At 41.4% G+C, this 26450-nt stretch overlaps 2 protein-coding genes across 5 annotated transcripts in view; both read left to right on the top strand.

Annotated features, from left to right (window-relative positions):
• Positions 1-276: 276 nt before the first annotated feature.
• Positions 277-9894, top strand: LOC121547217 (3-phosphoinositide-dependent protein kinase 1-like). Of its 3 annotated transcripts, none has more exons than XM_041858370.2 (14): positions 277-767; positions 3117-3395; positions 5235-5277; positions 5448-5585; positions 5735-5879; positions 6113-6210; positions 6386-6461; positions 6593-6661; positions 6848-6944; positions 7778-7951; positions 8134-8357; positions 8535-8592; positions 8879-9031; positions 9193-9894. In XM_041858370.2, the coding sequence occupies exons 1-14, from the start codon at positions 744-746 to the stop codon at positions 9304-9306; spliced, it is 1692 nt and encodes a 563-aa protein (XP_041714304.1). In that variant the 5' UTR covers positions 277-743; the 3' UTR covers positions 9307-9894. The 3 variants fall into 3 exon arrangements, with proteins under 3 accessions (XP_041714304.1, XP_041714305.1, XP_041714306.1); XM_041858371.2 differs by having other exon boundaries at positions 278-733; XM_041858372.2 differs by lacking the exon at positions 277-767 and adding an exon at positions 950-968.
• Positions 9895-11774: 1880 nt separating this feature from the next.
• The window catches only part of LOC121547219 (BTB/POZ domain-containing protein KCTD5), a 40001-nt gene continuing 25325 nt past the window's right edge, over positions 11775-26450 (top strand). For both annotated transcript variants that reach the window (XM_041858374.1, XM_041858373.1), the window contains exon 1: positions 11775-12085. In XM_041858374.1, the coding sequence (XP_041714308.1) occupies positions 11804-12085 (282 nt within the window). In that variant the 5' untranslated portion in view covers positions 11775-11803. The remainder of the gene's footprint in view (positions 12086-26450) is intronic.

Genomic DNA, 26450 nt, shown 5'->3' with positions numbered 1-26450 from the left:
AGACACAATCATGGCAGAGGACAAAATAATAGTTATGCAAAGGCGTTTGAAATAGGGGTTGGATGACATTTATGACCTTTCCTAAAACGACCGTCACGGTCTTCATTTTTATAAAGTTCCTTTGAAACGCGAAGGGGGCAGATACAGGAAGTAGATCCTCTCCTGTCTTTGCGAGGTTAGTTATAAACATATTTGGTAACATCAGAGTTTTCAAACCCAGGCGCAAAATCGATATATTTCCAGGAACGCGTCGTGAAGCAGACTCGACAAACCAGCCCGGGGGACCAATCGCCTTGCAATGGGAGAAGTGAAACTTCGTCCTTCGTTGTTAATGTTATCGAATTCTAAAGGCAAAACCTAGATTCGAGAAAATATCTTAAGCAGCTGAACCTGTCATCACTACAACGTCGTGAGAGTCACAAACTGTCACGTTTGAATTTTTGACAATAAATAAACTTTATATCGACGGCCTGCAGAGGCGCAGTTCGGCGCGACACGACCTTTAGACCCGATGACGTTTTTCTGCGCATGAGCAATGCTAGCTAACGTCGCAATGACATCGTCTACAAGTGTGATCGGGGATTTCTATTAGAGAAGCAGTTTCTGCATATCTTCATACTGTACTGTCTTTGGTAACATTGTTGTGGAACGACGTCACAGCTGGAAAATGAAGGCGCAGAGGCAGCCATTGCTGGAGGTTCTGTAATCATTTTATTCCAAATAAATACTCGAGGTAAACTTCCATGGCAAGAGCCACAAGTCAGATTGTGAGTATTGCAACGTTCATCCAAATGTCGATTCGAAGCCGTTGCCCAATATGTATTGTATGGCGGCAGTTTGACAACATTTTCGATGTGTTACTGTTAGGCCCTCATTTCAAACAGCGGTAAGAGGTCCTCTCTGACTGACTAACGCATTAGCTACGCGCAGTCAGTCGATGAAGCTATCTAGCATGCTAGCTCGCTAACGTGAGTTGAAATTCCTGGTAATTAATTAACTAGCTAATGTAACGTTAACTAACTAGCCAGCAAGCCAACTTGGCGGTTACGCCTTTTGTAGTTAAAAGTTTCTAGCTAGCAAAGGACGTTACGTTAACTGGCTAACTGTAATCGTCAGTGAAAGGGATTGCGAACAAATTAATGTATTCATTAACGTTATTTACATTACAAACTAGCTCACTAGCTATGTATTTGGCTAGTAAATTCATATCTAGGTAGCTACTGTTAGTACTGTACATAGCTCTGGTACTAAATTATTACTATGAGGATTTATGGGTAAATTAGCTAACGTTAGCTGTGTCAACTTGCAATCATCAACTTGCAGTCATCATTAGCTACTGTAGCAAGTTAACTTGTTGTTGAATACCTGAAGCGTCAGCTCTAGAATTAGCTGAGGATGCTAACAAGATAACGTTAGTTGGTAGCAGACTGCTGAGACTTTCCCGTGAAGTTGCATCCCTAGCTAGCTACATGTCCTAATCAACATTATGTAACGTAAGCAAACTAACGTTAGCTAGTTTACCGATAACAATTACTCATGGATTAGGACCAATCTGGCCACACCTTGTGCCACAATTGTGGATCGCCGTTGACTACCGTTGGCTAGCTCGAGATTTCACCTGACCGTGTTTGACAAACAATCCAGTTTCCTAAACTGGCTAGCTAGCTACAAAACAAACGTTCGCTAGGTAGCTACCTAGCTTCTCATTTCCCAGGCCTAGGATGGTAGCCTGCTAACGTTAGCTAACTAACTCAGTTTAATATTTTGGCAGTGGATTCAGAATCTAAAGCTTTTCTTTTGGCCGGTGGTAGGTGTTTAAATCGTGCTTGTATGTTTAATGTCCTTTTAAGCGGGACTGGCTTGCTAATAATTCATGACGCTTGCTGCTCACTAAACGAAACCACCTTTTTTTGCGTTGGCGTCCTTGCTCACATTCACAAGCTGTTAGCCAATGCATATTTCCTTGTTAACATTCGTTAACGACATGATGCCATCTAGTTACTTGCTAACGAAAATGCACCACATAATGTATTTTTGTTTACCAGTCAATCAACTGTGTTAATATTGTCTGTAATTTAACTTAAGTATTGGGTGTCTGATTGGAGGACGTAAATGGGATTTTTCATCCAGGGAAAGGGTTGGGTCAGGAGTTTTTCCATCTACTTCACGTTGTCTTGTCCACAAGATTAATCTCCACCCCAAGTTATTAAATTGCTCCATAGTGAACACAAGGTATGAGGTCACTTACTGATCATGATGACTTAAATAGCTAGATGATTCAAGGCTGAATGCCCACATTGTTAAATGAATACGTTGACGTTTTGCCTCATCCTCAACTAAGCATATATTGTCTGGAGTGGAACATGCCCTAGGTTGTACATAGAACAACATCATATTTAGTTAGGTTAAAGATATGCCCAAGCCCCACAAAGCTATTCTTTCCCCTCAACTTCCCATCTCAATTCTCAAAACATGGGCTGCTCTCTACCTGTGCTCTTACTTGGGCTGGGAGCCCTGCCAGCTATCTTCAAGAGGGAGTCAGTGATTTGTTTGTTTTCAAACACCTACCAGACATACAAATTTGAGAAACAATATGAAGGATGACTCAAAGGTGCTAAGGGAATCGTATCCCCTGGCATTTCTGATTTAAAATAGTTTAGACTCTATATGAGAGAGAAGGGAGGGGGGGGTTACCTAGTCAGTGGCACAACTGAATGCATTCAACCGAAATGACTTCCGCATTTCCTACACGTGTAGCTTGAGTTAGCCTTCCTCCTCATGGGGCCCTCAGTCCCTCCAGAGAGCAGCACTTGAGCTTTTTGTTCACACCTAAATTCTTAAAGGACTGTCTGTGACTGAACATGGCATAGCCTATGTGTTTACTCAATGTTTTGTCACAAAGTACCCAGAGTTTAGGGACAGAGTAATGCCAGAATGACAACCTACTGTTAACTGAAGACAAGACATTAGAAATAACTGAGAATGATTGAGCAAAAAACTTTGGCCCAAGTCTAGACAAATAATTATGCCCAGTACGTTCCTCCACCTGTTCACCCCTCTCTCATTTTGTAGTAGTAACATCACCTAATGCCCCCCCCCCCCTCTCTCACATACAGTATGATGTTGTGCCCATTCAATCCAGCGTGGTCATCTGTTCCTGCCCACATCCATCAATGGTAAGAAATCAGCCCGACTCCTGCTCGCCACTTGCCATCCCAGGCGCAAGTAGCAGCCACTATCCCAGCATGGAGGGCCCCACCTCCGAGTCCAGGGCCACGGGCAAACCTGCCAGCCTGGGTGCCGAGCTCCGGGCACAGCAGGCCCCTCAGCCCCGCAAGAAGAGGCCAGAGGACTTCAAATTCGGCAAGATACTGGGAGAGGGCTCCTTCTCAACCGTAAGTAGCCAGCATTCCATTTCACTTACGAATTAGCCCTAGATAAGTGTTGTTGCATGTAAGCATTCTTGTGGTCATATATTCCAGTGACTCATCTTCAATTCATGCTAGTTGATCAGGAATGACTGAGTAGTTTCAATGGATTTTAAGTTAACCTGGCACCTAATTTACTATGGGGATGAAGTGGTCTACTGCGTGAGTTTTAGAAATATATTTTCTTCAAACTATGTACAGTGCATTCGGAAAGTATTCAGATCCCTTGACTTTTTCTACATTTTGTTACATTACAGCCTTATTCTGAAATGGATTAAACTATTTTTTTCCCTCATCAATCTACACACACGATAATGACAAGCGAAAACAGGTTTTTTGACTTTTTTGCAAATGTATTAAAAATACTAAACAGAAATACCTTATTTACATAAGTATTCAGACCCTTTGCTATGAGACTCGAAATTGAGCTCAGGTGCATCCTGTTTCCATTGAGATGTTTCTACAACTTGATTGGAATCCACCTGCGGTAAATTCAATTGATTGGACATGTATTGGAAAGGTACACACCTGTCTATGTAAGGTCCCATAGTTGACAGTGCATGTCAGAGCAAAAACCAAGCCATGAGATTGAAGGAATTGTCCATAGAGCTCAGAGACAGAATTGTGTCGTGGCACAGATCTGGGGAAGGGTACCAAAACATTTCTGCAGCATTGAAGGTCTCCAAGAACACAGTGGTCTTCATCATTCTTAAATGGAAGAAGTTTGGAACCACCAAGACTCTTCTTAGAGCTGGCCACCCGGCCAAACTGAGCAATCGGGGGAGAAGGGCCTTGGTCAGGAAGGTGACCAAGAACCCGATGGTCACTCTGACAGAGTTCCTCTGTGGAGATGAGAGAACCTTCCAGAAGGACAACCATCTCTGCAGCAATCCACCAATCAGGCCTTTATGGTAGAGTGGCCAGACGGAAGCCACTCCTCAGTAAAAGGCACATGACAGCCCACTTGGAGTTTGCCAAAAGGGACCTAAAGGACTCTCAGACCATGAGAAACAAGATTCTCTGGCCTGATGAAACCAAAATTGAGCTCTTTGGCCTGAATGCCAAGTGTCACGTCTGGAGGAAACCTGGCACCATCCCTACGGTGAAGCATGGTGGTGGCAGCATCATGCTGTGGGGATGTTTTTCAGCGGCAAGGACTGGGAGACTAGACAGGATCGAGGGAAAGATTAACGGAGCAAAGTACAGAGAGATCCTTGATGAAAACCTGCTCCAGAGCTCTCGGGACCTCAGACTGGGGCGAAGGTTCACCTTCCAACAGGACAACGACCCTAAGCACACAGCCAAGACAACGCAGGAGTGGCTTGGGGACAAGTCTCTGAATGTCCTTGAGTGGCCCAGCCAGAGCCCGGACTTGAAACTGATCGAACATCTCTGGAGAGACCTGAAAATAGCTGTGCAGCGACGCTCCCCATCCAACCTGACAGAGCTTGAGAAGATCTGCAGAGAAGAATGGGAGAAACTCCCCAAATACAGCTGTGCCAAGCTTGTAGCGTCATACCTAAGAAGACTTGAGGCTGTAATCGCTGCCAAAGGTGCTTTAACAAAGTACTGAGTAAAAGGTCTGAATACTTATGTAAATGTGACATTTAAATTAGTATTTTTTTAAATTTAATGTGCAAAGATTTCTAAACCTGTTTTTGCTCTGTCATTATGGGGTGTTGTGTGTAGATTGGTGGTGGGGGAGGGGGGGGAGTAATTAATCAATTTTAGAATAAGGCTGTAACAAAATGTAGAAAAAGTCAAGGGTCTGAATACTTACCGAATGCACTGTCTTTTTTTCTATAGGTTGTCCTTGCAAGAGAACACGCAACGGCAAAAGAATATGCAAGTAAGTTCTAATTTAGGCATTAGGTTAGAACTTGGCTTCCATGGATCATACTTGTTGCTCTTCAATGTTTAAAAAAAATGTTGTTTACGGATTGTCATAAGTGCAAAGTTGCTGTTTATCACATTTGATCTTTTACCCTTAACTCTACTTGTAATTTTTCTCTCTTCCAGTAAAAATTTTGGAGAAGCGGCATATTATGAAGGAGAACAAGGCTCAGTATGTGAAAAGAGAAAGGGATGTAATGTCGAACCTAGATCATCCATTCTTCGTCAAACTGTACTTTACATTTCAAGATGATGAGAAGTTGTGTATCCTTTAAAAACAGACCATGATGACTTGGAGCCTGACTGTATCACCAACTTGTTTAGCAACTTATCTTGTCTTAGTTGTATGGTAAACATGTTTTCTTGTGTTTGTTTGTTCCTTTGATATGTCGTTTTTCTTAACTTGCTATTAGATTTTGGCCTTAGCTATGCTAAGAATGGAGAGCTTTTGAAATATATTCGCAAAATCGGTTCTTTTGATGAGACCTGCACTAGATTCTACTCGGCTGAAATTGTTTGTGCACTAGAATATTTGCATGAGAAGGGGATAATTCACAGGTAAGAAATGTCAGAACTGGTATGTCTGTAATGGTATGTTACAGGTTATCGTAGTTGAATTTATATCCTGATCATCAATTTTAATAAGAAATGTACAACATTTGTATAAATAAGTTGACTTACAAACTTGCTTCCACTATGTTTACGCAAATTAGTCCTTCTTGCTATGCTAAATTCAGTTTTTGAAAATGTAGGTTGACTAGGTTCCCTCACATGTTTCTTTTGTCTTTCAGAGACCTTAAACCTGAGAATATTTTACTGAGCGAAGACATGCACATCCAAATAACAGACTTTGGAACAGCAAAGCAGTTATCTTCAGATAGCAAACAAGGTACATGTATAGACTTTTATCAACATAAAGCATTCATTGCGATTTATTTCTCCCTGAACATTCCCCAATTCTATAATGTTCTTACTTTAATACACACATTTGTTCTCACTTTACAGTTTTGATCAGTCTCACGTCGAGTGTGTTGTCTGGTTCATACCCCCTTATTGTTTTGCAGCGAGAGCAAACTCCTTTGTAGGAACTGCGCAGTACGTGTCTCCAGAGCTGCTGACAGAGAAATCGGCCTGCAAGAGGTAATTGGGACTCTACAATTTGAGTACCTTGGAGTGTTGTGCCAATGCATGATTTTTCTATGCAGTTAGTGAATATGTCTGTCCTTCTCCGATAGGATATTATATTGATGTCAACTGGTTGTGTGTTTCAGCTCCGACCTCTGGGCCTTGGGATGCATAGTCTATCAGCTGGTGGCTGGGCTACCACCCTTCAGAGCTGGGTAAGGAGAGCACGACGTCTGCTCTTGGCCTCTTTCACCTTTTTTTGTTTTAGCTTCTGTGATAGGCTTACAGCTTATTTGGATATTAGGACGTTTTATGGGGTTGCTCTTACCTCCACTTCACTCACTGTCCTTTCTCTGGCTTCCTTCACCCCTCATGACGTATCTGTGCTTACTTCGGACCAGAAACGAGTACCTAATATTCCAGAAGATAATCAAGCTGGAGTATGAATTCCCTGAGAAGTTCTTTCCCAAAGCCAAGGATCTTGTTGAACAGCTTTTGGTAGGTCATGTTTTCATCAATATACTCAATGTAATTCTGTAATATCAAATTGTATTTGCATTTTACATTTACATCATTTAGCAGACGCTCTTATCCAGAGCGACTTACAAATTGGTGCATTTATTTGTCACATACACGTGTTTAGCAGATGTTATTGCGGGTGTAGCGAAATGCTTGTGCTTCTAGCTCCGAAAGTGCAGTAATATCTAACAAGTAATATCTAACAATTTCACAACATATACCCAATACACACAAATCTATGTAAGGAATGGAATTAAGAATATATGGATGAGCAATGACAGAGCGGCATGGACTAAGATACAGTAGAATATTATAGAACACAGAATATACATATGAGATGAGTAATGCAAGATATGTAAACATTATTAAAGTGACTAGTGTTCCATTTCTTAAAGTGGCCAGTGATTTCTATAGGCAGCAGCAGCCTCTAATGTGCTAGTGATGGCTATTTACTAGTCTGATGGCCTTGAGATATAAGCTGTTTTTCAGTCTCTCGGTCCCAGCTTTGATGGACCTGTACTGACCTCGCCTTCTGGATGATAACGGGGTGGCTTGGGTGGTTGATGCCCTTGATGATATTTTTGGCCTTCCTGTGACATCGGGTGCTGTAGGTGTCCTGTAGGGCGGGTAGTTTGCCCCCGGTAATGCGTTGGGCAGACCACACCACCCTCTGGAGAGCCCTGCGGTTATCAGCACTGCAGACGAGGATGCATGTTGTGGTGTGTCCCTCCATCATCCACACACTGGTTTAGTTAATTGTAGTAAGAGTTGAAGGCTTTGGGTCAGTGAACGTGATTCTGTTTCTCTTACAGTCGCTGGACCCTTCCAAGAGAATTGGTTGCGAGGATATGGGAGGGTACGACCCCCTGAGGGGACACCCGTTCTTCGAGACCATCTCCTGGGGAGACCTGCATGTGCAGACGCCACCCAAGCTCACTCCATACCTGCCAGCCATGTCCGAGGATGACGAGGACTGCTATGGAAACGTGAGACACTTCCACACATACATTGAACATGGCAACATGAAACGGGTCACCACGTCATTGTGGCTTGTGATGATTTTTCAAGAATCCTGTTCATTAAGGGATCCATGTCTTTGTGCCATGCAAAAGCCCATGCTTTAAGCCAACTTTACTACCTTCTGCCCCCATCTCCTGTCTTCCCCCAGTACGATGACCTCCTGAGCCAGTTCAGCAGCATGCAGGTGGCCCTGTCCAGTTCGTCCCACTCGCTCTCCACGCCTGAGACCATTCCCCCAGCGCCACAGAGGTCCAGCAGCAACATCGAGCAGTACATCCACGACCTGGACAACAACTCGTTTGAGCTGGACCTGCTGTTCTCCGAGGAGGAGAAGCAGCTGTTGCTGGAAAAACAGACCAGTGGGAACCCCTGGTAAGCCCCACTCTGAAGCATTCTCGCCTATTCAAATTTGTTTAATAAGCGTTGACCATGAAAATGTGATGTTGAATTGATAGTTTGAGAGTTTTGTAAAGACTTTGTTTACATTGCTTTGCTTTTATTTGCTTGGAAGTACTTGCTCGTAACCCTTACTATTACTGACTTACACAGGCACCAGTTTGTTGAGAATAATTTGATCTTGAAAATGGGCCCAGTGGATAAAAGGAAGGTGAGTGGAAGCCAAACCAGTGGTATTGAATCTTTACACCACATCTCATAAGTTTTTAAACTCAAAGTAAATAAGTTCATAAAAGTGGTGTCACTTTTGACTTACCAAATGTTTAGTTGTTGACAATGAGGAGCAATGTTTGTATGTAGTTTCACTTGTTAGAGCTGAAGAAAGCTGATCCTAGGTCAGCAGCAAGGGGGAATTCCACCTCTGGTGTGGAATGTCACACTTGGCACTAGCTCCCTCTGGTGGTCAACTCATGCCATGTCTCATGACTCCATTGCAGGGCCTGTTTGCTCGGCGGAGGCAGCTGCTCCTTACTGAAGGGCCACATCTGTACTACGTGGACCCTGTCAACAAGGTCCTGAAAGGGGAGATCCCCTGGTCCCCTGAGCTGCGCCCAGAGGCCAAGAACTTCAAGACCTTCTTTGTCCACACGGTAATTGTGAACTGCAATTAACACTTATTCATGACACTGAAATGGCAGAATCATATTTCAAACTGACATTATTACATAACCTCTGGTTTCTTGTCTAACAATATTGACTTTGTCTCAGCTTTGGATGTTTTTATTTCATCTTTGTTGTGATTCGTTTACAGCCCAATCGAACATACTATCTGATGGACCCCAGTGGCAACGCTGACAAGTGGTGTAAGAAGATCCAGGAAGTGTGGAGAAAGATCTATCACAAGCAACAAAATCCTGGCCTATAGGAGAGCAGTTCCTCCTGCGGCCACTCCTTCCTCCAAGCTCTGAGGCCAATCACAGAGAAACATCCTCTTTAGTGCCCTTCATCACCGCAATGTAAACAAACTCTTTTAGAGACGCTGGCATCTAGACCTTGTTTATTTTCCTTTTCTGAAATTAGCAGAACCAATAGGAAAAAAGACACCATGGGATTCAGGGTTGCTTTGCTTGTTCTTTGTGCTCTGTGAGGCTTTTAAATGCGTTTTTTTTTTTCATGTGTGGATGATGACTTCCATGCACATCGGCATCTTATACATTCTGCAGGGGAACGAGAGGACAGGCTTGTTTGTAGAATTTCACTGGTGTAGGTACCATTAGGGCCATCTCAGTGCAAGGACTGGTTTCCTTCTTCAACCATAACAAAACACAATCCAGCATTGCTTGTACACCAGAGCTTATCCCAATACAGTATGATACTCAATCCAGATCCTAATCCAACATTGTATGCCTCTGTAATTTTACCTGAACTCGACACACACATACTCCAGACTATTGCCTGGTTCAGTATCACACTGCAAACAGGCGCTTACCCAATAAAGTATATTTTTGTCAGACCCCCATTGTCCACATAGTATATATGAATTTGTTCTCAATACTCTTGGTACTTACTGACTGCAGTCCGGTTTGGGTCTGTATGTTCATGTTTCAGGGCAGAGCGCTGGTCCCCAAAGTGAGGCATAGATATGAATAGCACTCAATTGCTTCAGCGTGGGTTCTCCATAGACAGACTGTGAGGACAGTCCCTAATAGTACATTGCAAATAGGGGGTGGGTGAACATGCCACTAGCTTGTACTCTTATCATAAGACTCGCTTAGCTTTCCTGCACGGCCAGTTTTTTAGCTTAGCCTTGTCTGCTTCTCTCCCAGGGCACTGGAGATATAGTTTTATTAAAGTTAAGGTGGGTATTTTGACTGCATTGGCAACCATGGATAATAATATTGAAATATTTGGCTGTTCTTTACCATTCACTGGCTATTTCTTTGTGGTTTGAATAATTTTAGTTTTCTTTTGGTGGGATTGACGGTTCATCTTAAGTATGTCCTGTTTTAAAACAAAACAGAATGCTGACCACCCCATGTTGAACCGCTTTGGCGATAAGGAAAGCTTCAAGAGTTACATCCGTAATACAATACTATACTATCATTTATTGGAAGCAATCACAATACAGCTGTAGTCCCAGGGAAAGTTGTCTGCTTTGCCTCGTTGGGTTATCAAGGTTCATTAGGAATGTCCCTATGGGTTTTCTACAACATGACACCTGGCCCAATATGTGTAGATTGATTTTACTTTTGCTCTTTTTTTTTTTTAGAGATATATAATAGTAATACTTTTAATTCTGACATTACCTAAAGGTCCTCTCAAGATATTCCTCCAGCTCTTAGTCTGTGTGTGACTGGAGCAGGTGAATAATAGCCTCTGGCTTGGGCTTAACTTGCTTGGACGTCAACTAAAGGGTATCTGATCCAATTAAGATGAAATTGCTGTATCTGTCTCTAAAGTAAGGAAACACTATAGAAAGTGTTTGCTTATCTCTTGCTAGAACATTTTTTAAATCAAGTTGGGCGGCAGTCGGTTACATTGTATGTAATACTCTACCTGGTTTGTAACCGACTAGAACTGTGATGTACAGATGATGTATTATTGAAATCTGAAGCAAGTAATGCAATGATATTAGGATACAGTTTTTGTATTTTTATTCTTGTATAAGGTTATTTGATGGCTATTGTTTAGCCTCTAGTTCATTCTGTGTTATTTAAATTCTAATATATGAATCATATTTGGATTGAAGTCATGTTCAGGGGCCATGTTGTGTATGTATTGAGATGTAAAGCCTTTGAATGTGAATAATTATTGTAAACTATAATATTTTACAGCTTTTTTCTTACTATATCATATACATTTTCTATTTGCTCAGTGATTTAATCATATTTCTGATAATTTAATGATTCTGTTCATTCTCTCTCTGATTGTTTGTGCGCTAGGTCAGTTGTTGAATGATGAATTTTCCACGTAATGCTTGGTAGTCCAGTAATTAAAGCATGTAGGGATTTAGGCATACAATAAAACCATGCCTCCTGTCTTCTGTTACAACCTGACATAATACTTGACTGCTGAAACATTACAAATGTATCTTTCCATCAGTTTTCTGCATAGTGTTAAATTGATACAATATAAAGGCTTGTAAGAAAGAGTACATTTCCATTCAAACATGGCTAGCTGTTCAATCTTATAAGTAGGTATACTGTATCCACCTGATTTTAATGTTGTGTAAAAAAAAGTTTAACAATATAAATTGTAGCGATTTTATGCGTTTTGTCATATTTTATATAATGTTTGAAATTATTCTGCTTTTGGCCCAATGCATATTCTGTTATTGTTGATAAAGTGGAGTGGTAGGCAGCTAGTAGGTGGAGGGAAAGGAGTGGTATCGCCTGTGCATGGAGTGGGGACAGCCTACTTAAATGGAGAGGAGATGCTTCCTGTCAACTGCTTCAGTCATACCAGAGGGCGGAGAAGAGGGGATGGCAGAAAACAGCGCCGATACTTGTGGTTCCGTTTATCGGAGGTGTTTGACTCATTCTCCCTGGGAAAAACCCCAGTCAACCAGTAACGGGGCTTCCAAATGGGTTCGCTTGAACGTGGGGGGAACCTATTTCTTAACAACACGACAGACGCTGTGCCGAGATCCGAAATCATTTCTGTACCGACTGAGCCAGGCTGACCCCGACCTCGACTCTGATAAGGTAGCTAAATTAATGTTAGCCGAGCTAGATAGCCTTCTCCGGGTCTCGTGTGTGAATGGTTGATTGTCTGTGTGGGTTCGCATAAGTTGTTTTCTCAGCAAATGTAAGTAGTAATATAATGCAGTAAAAAGTCATATTTTAAGACCGACTATAAAACTGCTAGTTTACTAATTCCAGATGTCGACAGACGTAAAACGACGTACGGCTAGCTAGTTACAGTAGCCTGTTAGGTAACCAGCAACATATCTGGGCCCGGTTACCCAAAAGCATCTTAAAGCTAAGAACTTAGCCTTAAGATGCTTGTGGGTAACCGGGCCCAGATACCCTGGTTCACTATCAAGTAAGGAAGGTTAGCTACGTTAGCTAGCTAGTGCAGATAGCGAAACATTGTAAATAATTGGTTGCTACTATAGAACGACGTAGCAGTAGCTCACAACGAAATGTAATTATTATCCACTTTAATTTGATGCACTTTTCAACTCCAAATAGCATATTAACGTTAACTTCTTGCACTATGTATTTTCAGTGCCAAAATTGAATTAGGTCATTTTGGTCTCTGTGACCATGACCAGTTTGAATTGAGGATACAGGGTGATTCAGACAAGTCTGGTAATAGGTGGTGGGCCATAGCAAGCATCTCTGCTTTAGTTTTTAGAGATTATCGATCTGTCGAGGGAGGAACTGGTTTTTACAAATTGTGTATATTTATTTCTAATGAGCACATTTCCGTTTTGGCAATGTCAATTCTTGCAAATGTTTTCTAAATACGTACTTTTATGTTCGCTAGCTGGACCGGCAAACGCTGCCAAGTACTAAACTTTACATACATTTACGTAAATTCGCTCTGGCTATCTATTCCGATTTCAGAGCACTCTCGTCTGAGTGTGCCAGAGCGCAGAATAACTGATGAATTTAGGAATGATCAACACGGGTTGAATATGGCCGGTGTCAGTAAACGAGCCCTGAATGGCTGGAAGTCGTCATATACCATGGGTATGACACAAGTTATTTTTACTGCTCTAATAGGCCCTTTTCACGATGACGTCATCTAACTTCCGCCTTTCCGCGTAGCAGGTTAACTTCACTTCCGTTCGCCCGTAACCTGAGACTTCTCTTCTGAGGTACGTTTAAGTTAAATTAGTAAAGTTAAGAGTAATAATGTTTACGTATATGCAATGGTTTGTAACTTGCTAACGTTATTGTTAATTCATAATTGTTCACTGCCTTAGTTACTTAAAAGTGGGCTAACGTTAGCTAACAACAACTTAGTACCAGATACCGATAACGTTAAAAGGTAGCGTTACATTGCTGCCTGGCTGTAATGTAACAAGTTTACTTAGCTAGCTATCTAACCCTTTGTTAGGCAGTTAGTTTATTCATGAATGTATAGTAACTCACCTATTCAAATACTGTTGTGCATGATAGCTAGATAAATATTGATTCCTGGTCAAAGCTGAATGTTAATTTAGCTGTTTCTTTTCTCCCGGTGTCTGTATCGCAACAGTATCCCATCCAACACCGAAGCATGGCACAATCTTCGAGAAGATGCTATTGCAGTGTACCATTTTGTTCAAACAACAAACAGAAATTCCCGTATCTTCCTGTAAAAATCTCCTCAGCTCAGCAGGGAGGACACTCTTAAGACCCAGGCCATCGCCCGGCTGAGGATTTTAGTCGAGAGGGCCATACGGAGGGTGAAGGAGTACCATATCTGGGATGGGCTTGTTCCTCTTTCCACAGTGGGTTCAGTGAATCAGCTGTGGGCCATCTGCTGCCTCATGTCGAACTATCAGGGACCTCTTGACATTAAAGGAGACAAACCAGTCTGATGTTTTTGTCAACTGGAAGTTGTATATTTCCTGAGTAAGCTAGATGGGCTGTAAATAGAAGTACTTTTATATTACTGTATTGTATGTACAAAAAAATGTAAATATGAATTAACTTTGTTGGTAATTTAATTGATCTAATGTTATACTGTATGTTTTTGTTAAGGGTAATAACTTTTTCATAGCTATTAATGAACCTAATGTGATATATTGTAAAAATATCCAACTATTAACCATGTTATGTGCTTATGTGTCATGGCACTGATGGAACTATTAAATATATGTTTGCAAGCAACTGCTTCCAATCCTTTTTGATTTTGGTAAGAGCATTTACAACATCGCAATCCTTTTCAAAATTTGTATTTCAATACATAGATATACAGTATATAACACAATTAAGTTCATTTGCAGTTAAAGAAAAACATGTTGACATTTACATCACAATCCTTTTCAAAATGTGTGTTTCAGTACATAGGAGATATACAGTATATGACAAGTTAATTTGCAGTTAAAGAAAAAAATGTCAAAGGTTCACCTTCCACATTTACCTTAACACTATTTACACATAAAATTCTGCCTTATGTTTTATAACTTAAGAAGACATCCATGTAGATGTTATAATAGAAATGATCAAGCTTCTGTCGCATTGAGTGGATAATCTCCTCATCCCTAAAGATTCTCTCAACTGTGAAGTCAGTGCGGGTATCTGTAATGAAGTCACACCACTGAAGTCCGCTTAAGGCGAGTTGGCCTTGAACCTGATAGTAGTATTTGTGGCTCTTAAGGCAGGCCTGGCCTTTAACTGTGATCAGGTGTTTAACTTGGGTAACATTTTCAACATCGCAACTCTTAACCTCAGCAAGACCAAATGGTGGTGCTTCTGTTGGGCAGAAGACTTTAGCATCCGGGCTGGCTGCAAGGTGAGGTGAATCAGGGTGGATGATGACCCCGCATTGTTTCAGAGAGACATCACAAAAATCAGAATATTGCCTCAGTATCTCAGGTTCCAGATCCAACCCTCTTCTCATAGCAGCTGTCTGAGGAGTTCCTCTCAGAATGCGGGTTGCCAAAGCCTTGGCAGACAACTCCCCCACGAACATGGCATATTTCACGGAATCTGCTGGCTGTCAGTCGGGGTTTGCGTACCTGGCTCCACAGCTGGCATTCTGACTGCATTCTTGTTTCTGCTTCAATAGCAGCAGACATCTCCTCTGACACAATCAGGCTGTCCAAATGACATTGTTGTATGTAGTTGGGCTCAAAATCAATGGGAAATTTAAAGTTGTAACCTTCAATAGGCAACTGAGGAAACTCATTGGCACCAGGGTGTTTAATAATATCTCTACTTAATTCTAGAGGGCACTGGTAAGAAAGCACAGACCCAAATGGCACAGGGCCAAATTTAGAGTCCACCAAATTAAGGCCCTCAAGCCCGTGCAGCAATTTGCAAATCCCTGGTTGTGGACGGATGTCTTTCAGTTTCTCAGCACTGGCCATGACGTGAGGATCCGGAATAGGCCCTGGCATGAAAGTGAGATATGTCAAGTTTAGATTTCATTAAATGCCACCTTATCTTTTTTCACTAAAAAAGACAACCACACTCATCCAGTCTCGTACATGCTTCTAATACAAATAAAAAAATATCCACTGAAAGTCTATATAAAAAGTAACAAATAATAATCACTTTTATGTTTGTATTATTTTAGAAATGCACTAAAGTCTTTGTGCTCTAGTACAGGCGGGGGCTCATTCAGACTCACCATCATAGGCTCGGTACAGTGTGCACTTCACACCAGCTCTGACACTTGTTTTTTTCTTAGCCGCTGGTTTACACACCGCCATATCATTGGTGGCCTCTGGTACAATTCCCTGTGATATAATAATGATGAACAATACATTGTCAAAAGTCAATACAAACTGCAAAGTTCTGCATCAGTGTAACAAATAATGTCTGACCTGTGTCCTAGGCCGGTGCCAGGTCTGCAGTGCGCTGGTGCATGACAGAGGCAATGGCACTGTCTTAAAGCCCATGGTAACATAGTGAGCACTTTGAAAAAGAAGTGCTACTATGTGATTACATAGTGCTTTCCCAGCAGAGCAGGAACATGACATGTGATTGAGTACCACAGGAACCTCTGCAGAGTCTAGTGTAACCTGTTCATAGAGACATAACAATTAGTGCTGTACTTACAAAACATTTTTTCTGCGTTTCATTATAAACTACTGTACACAATTTTCAAAACCCAATTTCTTTTTTTAATTAAGAAAAATTGGCTGTTCTGAAACCTTTGACAAGTAGTGCCAACACTTATCGAAAATTTGAACATTTTGAGTTATCACAGAATCTTTCCCAGTCTTTATTGCCGTCAACAACCCACATCGGTTTGTTAGAATTTCGTTGTGTATTAAGTTTAATGATACAAAATCAGAGCTCAGACTGAGAAACAAACTGATCCACAGTGGAACATTGTGGAATCATTCTTATTAAATCTGCAACCGCAGCAAAACACAACAAAAAGAAAACTTATCTATCTTAACCTATCTTATCATAATGTTACACTGCAGCGCAGTGTAAGCTGTGTCACTAGAGATCCTGGTTCGAATCCAGGCTCTGTCGTAACCGGCCGCGACCGGGAGACCAATGGGGCGGCGCACAATTGGCCCAGCGTCGTCCAGGGTAGGGGAGGGAATGGCCGGCAGGGGTGTAGCTCAGTTGGTAGAACATGGCGTTTGCAATGCCAGGGTTGTGGGTTTGATTCCCACGGGGGACCAGTATAAAAAAAATAATGTATGCACTCACTAAACTGTAAGTCGCTCTGGATAAGAGCGTCTGCTAAATGACTAAAATGTAATGTAAATGTTATCTGAGAAACCTGAAGCCGATGAGCCTCCTCATTTTTCTTCATGGACCTGTAACATCGCCCTCTCACTGTCACCTCACCGTTAACTACACTTGAGACTGTTTCAATACAGTGATTGGGAGAAAGGGCGCAGCATTAGCCATTAATACATTACTGACTCTTATCTTACGGTCGATACAAACAGCAGTAATATTAAAAAGAGGCTGCAAAACAGAAACTCGTCAGCTCATAACCTTCGCTAGCATAGGGCTAATTTAAGCTAAATAAAGATAAACACGTACCTTCATAATCAAACAGGTAACCTTCAACGAAGAACTTGTAGCCTTTATCAAGCTTCGATCTTGAAGTAAGGGACCACTTGTCAGCAAGTCGTTCTACGTCGTTAAGTCGTATTGGTGGCAGATGTGAAAGGGACTGGGTGAACTCCATAATGATGTGCTACTAGCTAAGCGTTCCTAAGCGACACCGGATGTAAACATAACCTGCATCGCGGCAGAACGGAAGTTGTCTGACGTCACGTGAAAAGGGCCTATTACGTTGGAAACCAGTTTATAATAACAGTAAGGCACCTCCGGGGTTTGTGGTATATTGCTAAGGGCTGTATCCAGGCACTCTGCGTTGCGTCATATCTAAGAACAGCCCTTAGCTGTGGTATATTGGCCATATACCACACCCCCCCGGGCCTTATTGCTTAAATAACGCACAGTATATCAGAAGGGTAGAATTCAATGTCTATTATTCATTCTTAATGTTCTATTGAGCTGCTTTTGAATTGAAAAGATTATTGGCATTGTTCAATTCGATTTTCATAATGGCAAGCTAGGACTGATGATTAGCTAAACTAGCTAGTCTGTTTGGTTACAAAAGCAACTACTGTAGTTATCTAGTAAACTTGCTAGCTACTTCAGTGGATGTTGAACACATTTCTATCTGCAAATGAACACATTTCTAGTGGTAAATGTGTTAAATTATAGCCATGGCATAAAAAGGAAAATCAACTCGGGGCTCTATGCGTTCTCTGGAAAGTAATGCAACTCTGTGGAAGGTTAGTTCCACTCTGCTAGCGGATCGTGGATAACACCTTCCACGTCGTTCATTATTTTCCAGACAACGCATAGAGCCCCGAGTTGATTATCCCTTATGTAAACCACTCAGAACTTGTGTACTGTCTCTGACGATCACGTCTGCCAATCACGTTATCCGTATCAAAGGTAGTGGAGAGATCGCCATCCGACAAACTGCTAACAGGTAAAGTCTTAAAAAATGTATTTATTTGTAATCTAACTATTTAGTTATAGAAACGTGATACCCAGCAACCTTAGTAATGTAGCTAGCTTGCTAGTTACAAGTAGATCTGTTGCTAGCTAGCAGGAGCAGATAGCTATCACTTGCTAGCGTGTCATTTTGGGACAAGGAGCGTTTCTGTTTATTCCAAGTAATTATTTAAGACTACAAAAATCTATAGGACAAGTCAGCAGTGTAAAGCTAATAGTCATCAAGGCAGGTCCCACTAATTTCATTCATACTGACAAATACAAAATGCCACATTGTCCCTGTCCAATAGTAGGATGATTGCAGAGCAGACTCTCAGGATGTTCATTTTCTAGCTCACAAATAAACTTTTTTGTTGTTGTGATGATTTTCTTTTATAGATGGGTTAGCTGACAACGTAACGAAATAGATGTGCGCCAGTGTTTCCGTTTGCCGGTAATGGCCTGTGTGTGTACCAGTCAAAAGTTTGGACACTTACTCATTCAAGGGTTTTTCTTTATTTTTACTATTTCCTACATTGTACAATAATAGTGAAGACATCCAAACTATGAAATAACACATATGGAATCATGTAGTAACCAAAAAAGTGTTAAACAAATCAAAATATATTTGAGATTCTTCAAAGTAGCCACCCTTTGCCTTGACAGCTTTGCACACTCTTGGCATTCTCTCAACCAGCTTCAGGAGGAATGCTTTTCCAACTGTCTTGAAGGCCCGGGACCGAGTTTGGGGAAACCCTGGCCTAGGCTACATCTAAAAAGCAATGAGGCTCATACAACACATCAGAACATTTAGCTTAAAATGTTCACATAAGTGTAGCAGTGTGCACAAGGCAGTAGACTATGTGCAAATCTTCGTTCCATAATTCAATTAGCGTGACAATACCATTGTGAGTGATTTCATTGTCACCGAGATGACAATATCTATTAGAAATGTAGAAAGCGGGGATATCTAAATATGCAGCAACTAGCATGGGTTGCTAATATGACTAGGATTGTTCCTTTGAAAACCAATATAATATCAGAGAAAATGGCTACTTGTTTCAATGGCATATGGAAGTCTTTATACAGTAATTGCCTGCACATTTGGTTAGATTTTGGCTAGGCTACTTCGAAGCAAGGTAAGACATGCCTCATATGCAGCCACGGTGCGTCCTTTATTTAAAGGGGGAGATCAAGGTGATCCTAACTGTTATAGGCCAATTTCTATTTTGCCCTGTTTATCAAGTGTTGGAAAAACTTGTCAATAATCAACTGACTGGCTTTCTTGATGTCTATAGTGTTCTCTCTGATATGCAATCTGGTTTCTGCTCTGCTTATGGATGTGTCACTGCAACCTTAAAGGTCCTAAATGATGTCACCATTGCCCTTGATTCTAAGCAATGTTGTGCTGCGATTTTTATTTATTTATTGACTTGGCGAAAGCTATTGATATGGTAGACCATTCCATTCTTGTGGGCCGGCTAAGGAGTATTGGTGTCTCTGAGGGGTCTTTGGCCTGGTTTGCTAACTACCTCTCTCAAAGAGTGCAGTGTATAAAGTCAGAACATCTGCTGTCTCAGCCACTGCCTGTCACCAAGGGAGTACCCCAAGGCTCGAGCCTAGGCCCCACGCTCTTCTCAATTTACATCAACAACATAGCTCAGGCAGTAGGAAGCTCTCTCATCCATTTACAGTGAGGGGTAAAAAGTATTTGTTGTTGTCCCTGACATCCTTGGAGAGCTCTTTGGTCTTGGCCATGGTGGAGAGTATGGAATCTGATTGATTGCTTCTGTGGACAGGTCTTTTATACAGGTAACAAGCTGAGATTAGGAGCACTCCCTTTAAGAATGTGCTCCTAATCTCAGCTCGTTACCTGTATAAAAGACACCTGGGAGCCAGAAATCTTTCTGATTGAGAGGGGGTCAAATACTTATTTCCCTCATTTAAAATGCAAATCAATTTATAACATTTTTGACATGCACTTTTCTGGATTTTTTGTTGTTATTCTGTCTCTCACTGTTCAAATAAACCTACCATTAAAATTAGACTGATCATTTCTTTGTCAGTGTCAAACGTACAAAATCAGCAGGGGATCAAATACTTTTTTCCCTCACTGTATATGCAGATGATAATCTTATGCTCAGCTAGCCCCTCCCTGGATTTTGTGTTAAATGCTCTACAACAAAGCTTTCTTAGTGTCCAACAAGCTTTCTCTGCCCTTAACATTGTTCTGAACACCTCCAAAACAAAGGTCATGTGGTTTGGTAAGAATGCCCCTCTCCCCACCGGTGTGATTACTACCTCTGAGGGTTTAGAGCTTGAGGTAGTCACCTCATACAAGTACTTGGGAGTACGGCTAGACGGTACACTTTCCTTCTCTCAGCACATATCAAAGTTGCAGGCTAGGGTTAAATCTAGACTTGGTTTCCTCTCGTAATCGCTCCTCTTTCACCCCAGCTGCTAAACTAACCCTGATTCAGGTGACCATCCTACCCATGCTAGATTACGGAGACTAATTTATAGATCGGCAGGTAAGGGTGGTCTCGAGCGGCTAGATGTTCTTTACCATTCGGCCCCCTCAGATTTGCCAACAATGCTCCTTTATAGGACACATCACTGCACTCTATACTCCTCTGTAAACTGGTCATCTCTGTATACCCGTCGCAAGACCCACTGGTTGATGCTTATTTATAAAACCCTCTTAGGCCTCACTCCCCCTATCAGAGATACCTACTGCAGCCCTCATCCTCCACATACAACACCCGTTCTGCCAGTCACATTCTGTTGAAGATCCCCAAAGCACACACATCCCTGGGTCGCTCCTCTGTTCAGTTCGCTGCAGCTAGCAACTGGAACGAGCTGCAAAAAATACTCAAACTGGACAGTTTTATCGTATCTCTTCATTCAAATACTCAATCATGGACACTCTTACTGACAGTTGTGGCTGCTTCACGTGATGTGTTGTTGTCTCTACCTTCTTGCCCTTTGTGCTGTTGTCTTTACCCAATAATGTTTGTACTATGTTTTGTGCTGCTGCCATGTGTTGCTACCATGTTGTCATGTTGTGTTGCTACCATGCTGTGTTGTCATTTGTTGCTGCCATGTTATCTTAGGTCTCTCTTTATGTAGTGTCGTGATGTGTTTTTGGTCCTATATTTTATTTTTTATCCCAGGCCCCGTCCCCGCAGGAGGCCGGTTGGTAGGTCGTCATTGTAAATAAGAATTTGTTCTTAACTGACTTGCCTGGTTAAATAAATAATAATGTAGTAAAGCTTCCAGATTTCAAACAATATGTTTTCAAAATACATATTGCCTTCAGCTCATTAAAAAGTGGCGTGATGCGCTGAAGCCTGCCTAGTTGCCTATGCACCTGAATGGCGACTGGGAAGCGCTCTTCAATTACCAATTGAGGAAGAAAATAATTAAGAGCTCATTTTTAATAGTGGCCACTTATTTTTATTTTTTACACGTGATTGCCTTTAAGCCCAATCATTGCATAACAGTTATATTCTTATTGCTATGTCATAGAAGCCACATTTCTGCCTGCTTGAACGGCAATATCTCAGATACACATAACATGAATTGACCCGGGGAATCAATAGAAAATGGGTGAATCTTTAAGATGAATTACCATAAACTAAATGTGATTTCTGGCATTCTGAGCACCGTGGGTGGATGCTCTATTCAGGTTTGCGCAACCAATGCATATGGAACTGTAACATTTCTTAAATGTCCTTTAAATTAAAATGCTGCCGGTCAAATGTCCGGCGCCACATTTTCCTAAAGGAAACCCGGATGTGCGTGCTTCCATGGTGAAGAAGTTGTTGTGATTCTGGATGGCCAGATTGCTAGCAAGAATGACAAACTGCCATGTGGGGAATCGTAAGTGTCTCGTTTAATCTTGTTCTTGATACCATGTCTTGTCATAGTCAGTAGAATAATGAATGGATTGGCAAGATGTTGGTACTGTCAACTTTTAGAAGGTTAGTAGGAAAGTTGATCATATAAACCACATAAATTTACTGAACATTTAGTATTTGAAACGCAAACATTCATTTTCCCAACTGCTTTTTCTGTAATCCTACAGGCTCTTTATCATTCTCCATACCTTATATTCCAATACATCCAACATTATGGCTGACCACCATGGTATTGGGCAGCTGCTATTTGAGAACTCATCTGGTTTAGAAATCAAACTATTTTTATCTGCATGCTTTTATTTGGATTTCTATGCAAAGTATATGATTTGAATGTTTCTTTAAGCCTGCAGCTAGTTACTTGAAATGAGACATAATCATGCCAAAACCTGATTTAAAAAATTTAATTCACTGACAGCGGGAGGGCTAGCTAATGAAAAACAAATGGCCATTTACAGTAGCTGGCTAGGCTAGTCAAACTAACATTGGCTAGCTTTCAATAAATTGGCTAAATGGTCAACAGAGTTACCTCTTTTTATATGATCAAGACCATTTTGTATTCCATGAGTTTCTTTTGAATACTTCTCTACTAACTTTGCACACCTAGACTGTGCAAGATTTGCCCATTCTTCCTTGCAGAATTGTTCAAGCTCAGTCAAATTGCATGGTGACCGCTCATGGACTGCACTCTTCAAGTCATTCCACAGATCCTCTAGGCCACTCAAGGACATTTACCTTGTCCTTCAGCCACGGTTGCTTTGGGTCACCATCTTCCCATTTTCAACTTCCTGGCAGAGGGCTGCAGGTTCTCCTCAAAACTGTCAGTATTTTGCACTGTCCATCTTCCCTTCTATCCTGACAAGCGCTCCAGTCCCTGCTGAAGAGAAACACCCCCACAACAGGATGCTGCCACCGCCGTGCTTTACTGTAGGCATGTTGTTCTTTGGGTGGAAAGATGTATTGAGTTTTCGCCAGACATATTGTTTTGCATTCAGGCCAAAATGTTCAATTTTGGTCTCATCTGACCACAGCACCTTTTGCCACTTGGCCTCGGAATCTACAATGTGCTTTTTGGCAAAGCTAAAACGAGACTTGATGTTGCCTTTTTTGAGGAGTTTTTTTCTTGCCACCCTCCCATAGAGGCCAGATTTGTGACGCGCTTGTGATTATTGTGGTCACATGCACACATTGACCAGTCTTTGCCATAAAGGCCTGAAGCTCCTTCAAAGTCGCCATTGGCTTCTTGGTAGCCTCTCTGATCAGTCTCCTCCTTGCCCGGTCATCCAGTTTGGAGGGAAGGCCTGATCTATGCAGGGTCTGGGTGGGGCCATACGCCTTCCACTTCTTAACAATGGTCTTAACTGTGCTCCGAGGAATAGACAAGCCTTTTGAAATCTTTTTATATCCATCCCCTGACTGGTTTTTCCACAACTTTATCTCGTAGATATTTTGAAAGTACCTTTCCGCCCATAGTGGATTATTTGCTTTGAATTGCACTACTAAGCAGTGGAGTGCTTTTATTCTTAACTAATCAAAGTCACTACAAATGATCACAGATGGAAGCCAATTAGCTTGATTTTTGATCTGGAAGGTGGTTGGTTATACCTCAGCAAGTTTGCAATTGTAAGGGGGGGGGTTCACTTATCCAAGTTGGGGTATTTTACTGTTTTTAATTTTAAGATTAAACTTTTAGATTTTCCCCCACTTGGATATTGTTTTTTATGTCTTCATTTCTGGCTGTAAGGCAACAGAAGGTGAACATTTTGAAAGGGAGTGGTGACTTTCTATACCCACTGTATTTAACTCCAGTCTTTGGGAACTAGCTATCTGTTCCTCTCCATCAGCAGCTCACGTTTTTCCACAAGTCTGTGTTTGCATCATAGATAGAAGCAGGGAATTGGCTGCGTTCATCACAAGGGATATGTACGGGAGTTCTGATTGGTATCCAAGTTTAGCAGTTCAGCAAATTTGCCAGAGCAGACAGTATTGAAATATACTTTATGAGAGTGCAAGAATTGAAGGTACCAACATTTTATAGTCATCATACGAATGTTTTGCTGTCATATAGAAAAAATGAGCCCCTCCCTCGACAGGGACCGATCAATTTCACTCTTTTCTGCTTAAGCCCACCACCTATATGGTGAGGAATTAACCATTAGTGCCCAATGATGCGCTGGCTGACTGTTCTATAAGAAGGGTTGGTTGTTTAGCCCCATAGCAACAATGGGGCAAAACAGATTGTTTGCTTAGATTGTTGACAACATCAGTGTAAACAATATTTAGTCTCAATGTTTATTGAAAACAGATACAGTTGTACAATGAGCACTTGTCTCTCAAATACATGGTTCAATGGTTGGTTAGCTAGCGAATTTTAGACGTATAGACATGACATGAGTCAAAACGACATGTTATCAATAACAAGATACAACGAGCTGAAACTAGCCACCTACTATTCCCCACATTGCTAGCTATACAGTTGAAGTCGGAAGTTTACGGACACTTAGGTTGGAGTCATTAAAACTTGTTTCAACCACTCCACAAATTTCTTGTTAACAAACTATAGTTTTGGCAAGTCGGTTAGGACATCTAATTTGAGCATGACACATTTAATTTTTCCAACAATAGTTTAGACAGATTCTTTCACTTATAATTCACTATATAACAATTCCAGTGGGTCAGAGGTTTACATACCCTAAGTTGACTGTGCCTTTTTAAACAGCTTCTGATTTAGGCTAATTGACATCATTAGAGTCAATTGGAGGTGTACCTTCAAACTCAGTGCCTCTTTGCTTGACATCATGGGAAAATCAAAAGAAATCAGCCAAGAAATTGTAGACCTCCAAGTCTGGTTCATCCTTGGGCGCAATTTCCAAACGCCTGAAGGTACCACGTTCATCTGTACAAACAATAGTACGCAAGTATAAACACCATGGGACCACGCAGCCGTCATACCGCTCAGGAAGGAGACGTGTTCTGTCTCCTAGAGATTAACGTACTTTGGTGCGGAAAGTGCAAATCAATCCCAGAACAGCAGCGAAGGACCTTCTGAAGATGCTGGAGGAAACGGGTACAAATGTATCTATATCCACAGTTAAACGAGTCCTATATCGACATAACCTGAAAGGCCGCTCAGCAAGGAACAAGCCACTGCTCCAAAACCGCCATAAAAAAGCCTGTTTGGCCATAATGACAATCGTTATGTTTGGAGGAAAAAGGGGGAAACTTGCAAGCTGAAGACCACCATCCCAACCGTGAAGCACGGGGGTGGCAGCATCATGCTGTGGGGGTGCTTTGCTGCAGGAGGGACTGGTGCACTTCACAAAATAGATGGCATCATGAGGAAGGAAAATTACGTGGATATATTGAAGCAACATCTCAAGACATCAGTCAGGAAGTTAAAGCTTGGTCACAAATGGGTCTTCCAAATGGACAATGACCCCAAGCATACTTCCAATGTTGTGGCAAAATGGCTTAAGGACAACAAAGTCAAGGTATTGGAGTGGCCATCACAAAGCCCTGACCTCAATCCTATAGAAAATGTGTGGGCAGAACTGAAAAAGCATGTGCGAGCAAGGAGGCCTACAAACCTGACTCAGTTACACCAGCTCTGTCAGGAGGAATGGGCCAAAATTCACTCAACTTATTGTGGGAAACTTGTGGAAGGCTACCTGAAATGTTTGACCCAAGTAAAACAATTTAAAGGCAATGCTACCGAATACAAATTGAGTGTATGTAAACTTCTGACCCACTGGGAATGTGATGAAAGAAATAAAAGCTGAAATCATTCTCTCTACTATTATTTTGACATTTCACATTCTTAAAATAAAGTGGTGATCCTAACTGACCTAAGACAGGGACTTTTTACTAGGATTAAATGTCAGGAATTGTGAAAAACTGAGTTTAAATGTATTTGGCGAAGGTTTATGTAAACTTCCGACTTCAACTGTAGATGCGATTTAAAGAGGTCAATGGAAAGCAGACTGTGGGGGATAAAAGGACACCAGATTGGCGCACATTCTACAAATCTGATCTAACAAAGTGGATATTCGTCATGATTGTGGGCCTGTGACAATACATCAATGTGGTTACTACAATCCGATTTGGGTATGTTTTTGGCTGTTTTTTTGGTGCGTAACATTTTATAAGTTGTCCCTTTTCAGGTTTAGAAAAAGTGACCACTTAACTCCTGTTCGTATACAGTGCATTCAGAAAGTATTCAGATCCCTTGACCTTTTCCACAATTGAACTTACAGCTTTATTCTAAAATTGATTTTTTTTTTTTATAATTATCCTCATCAATCGACACAAGCCTATAATGACAAGGTGAACTCTGGTTTTTAGAAAGTTTTGCACATTTCTTAAAAATAAAAAACAGATACCTTATTTACATAAGTATTCAGCCCCTTTGATATGAGATTCAAACTTGAGCTCGGGTGCATCCTGTTTCCATTGATCATCCTTGAGATGTTTCTACAACTCGATTGGAGTCCACCTGTGGTCAATTCAAT

Source organism: Coregonus clupeaformis, chromosome 31 (assembly GCF_020615455.1).
Source record: "Coregonus clupeaformis isolate EN_2021a chromosome 31, ASM2061545v1, whole genome shotgun sequence".
NCBI lineage: Eukaryota > Metazoa > Chordata > Actinopteri > Salmoniformes > Salmonidae > Coregonus > Coregonus clupeaformis.
This window is presented reverse-complemented; position numbering and strand designations above follow the sequence as displayed.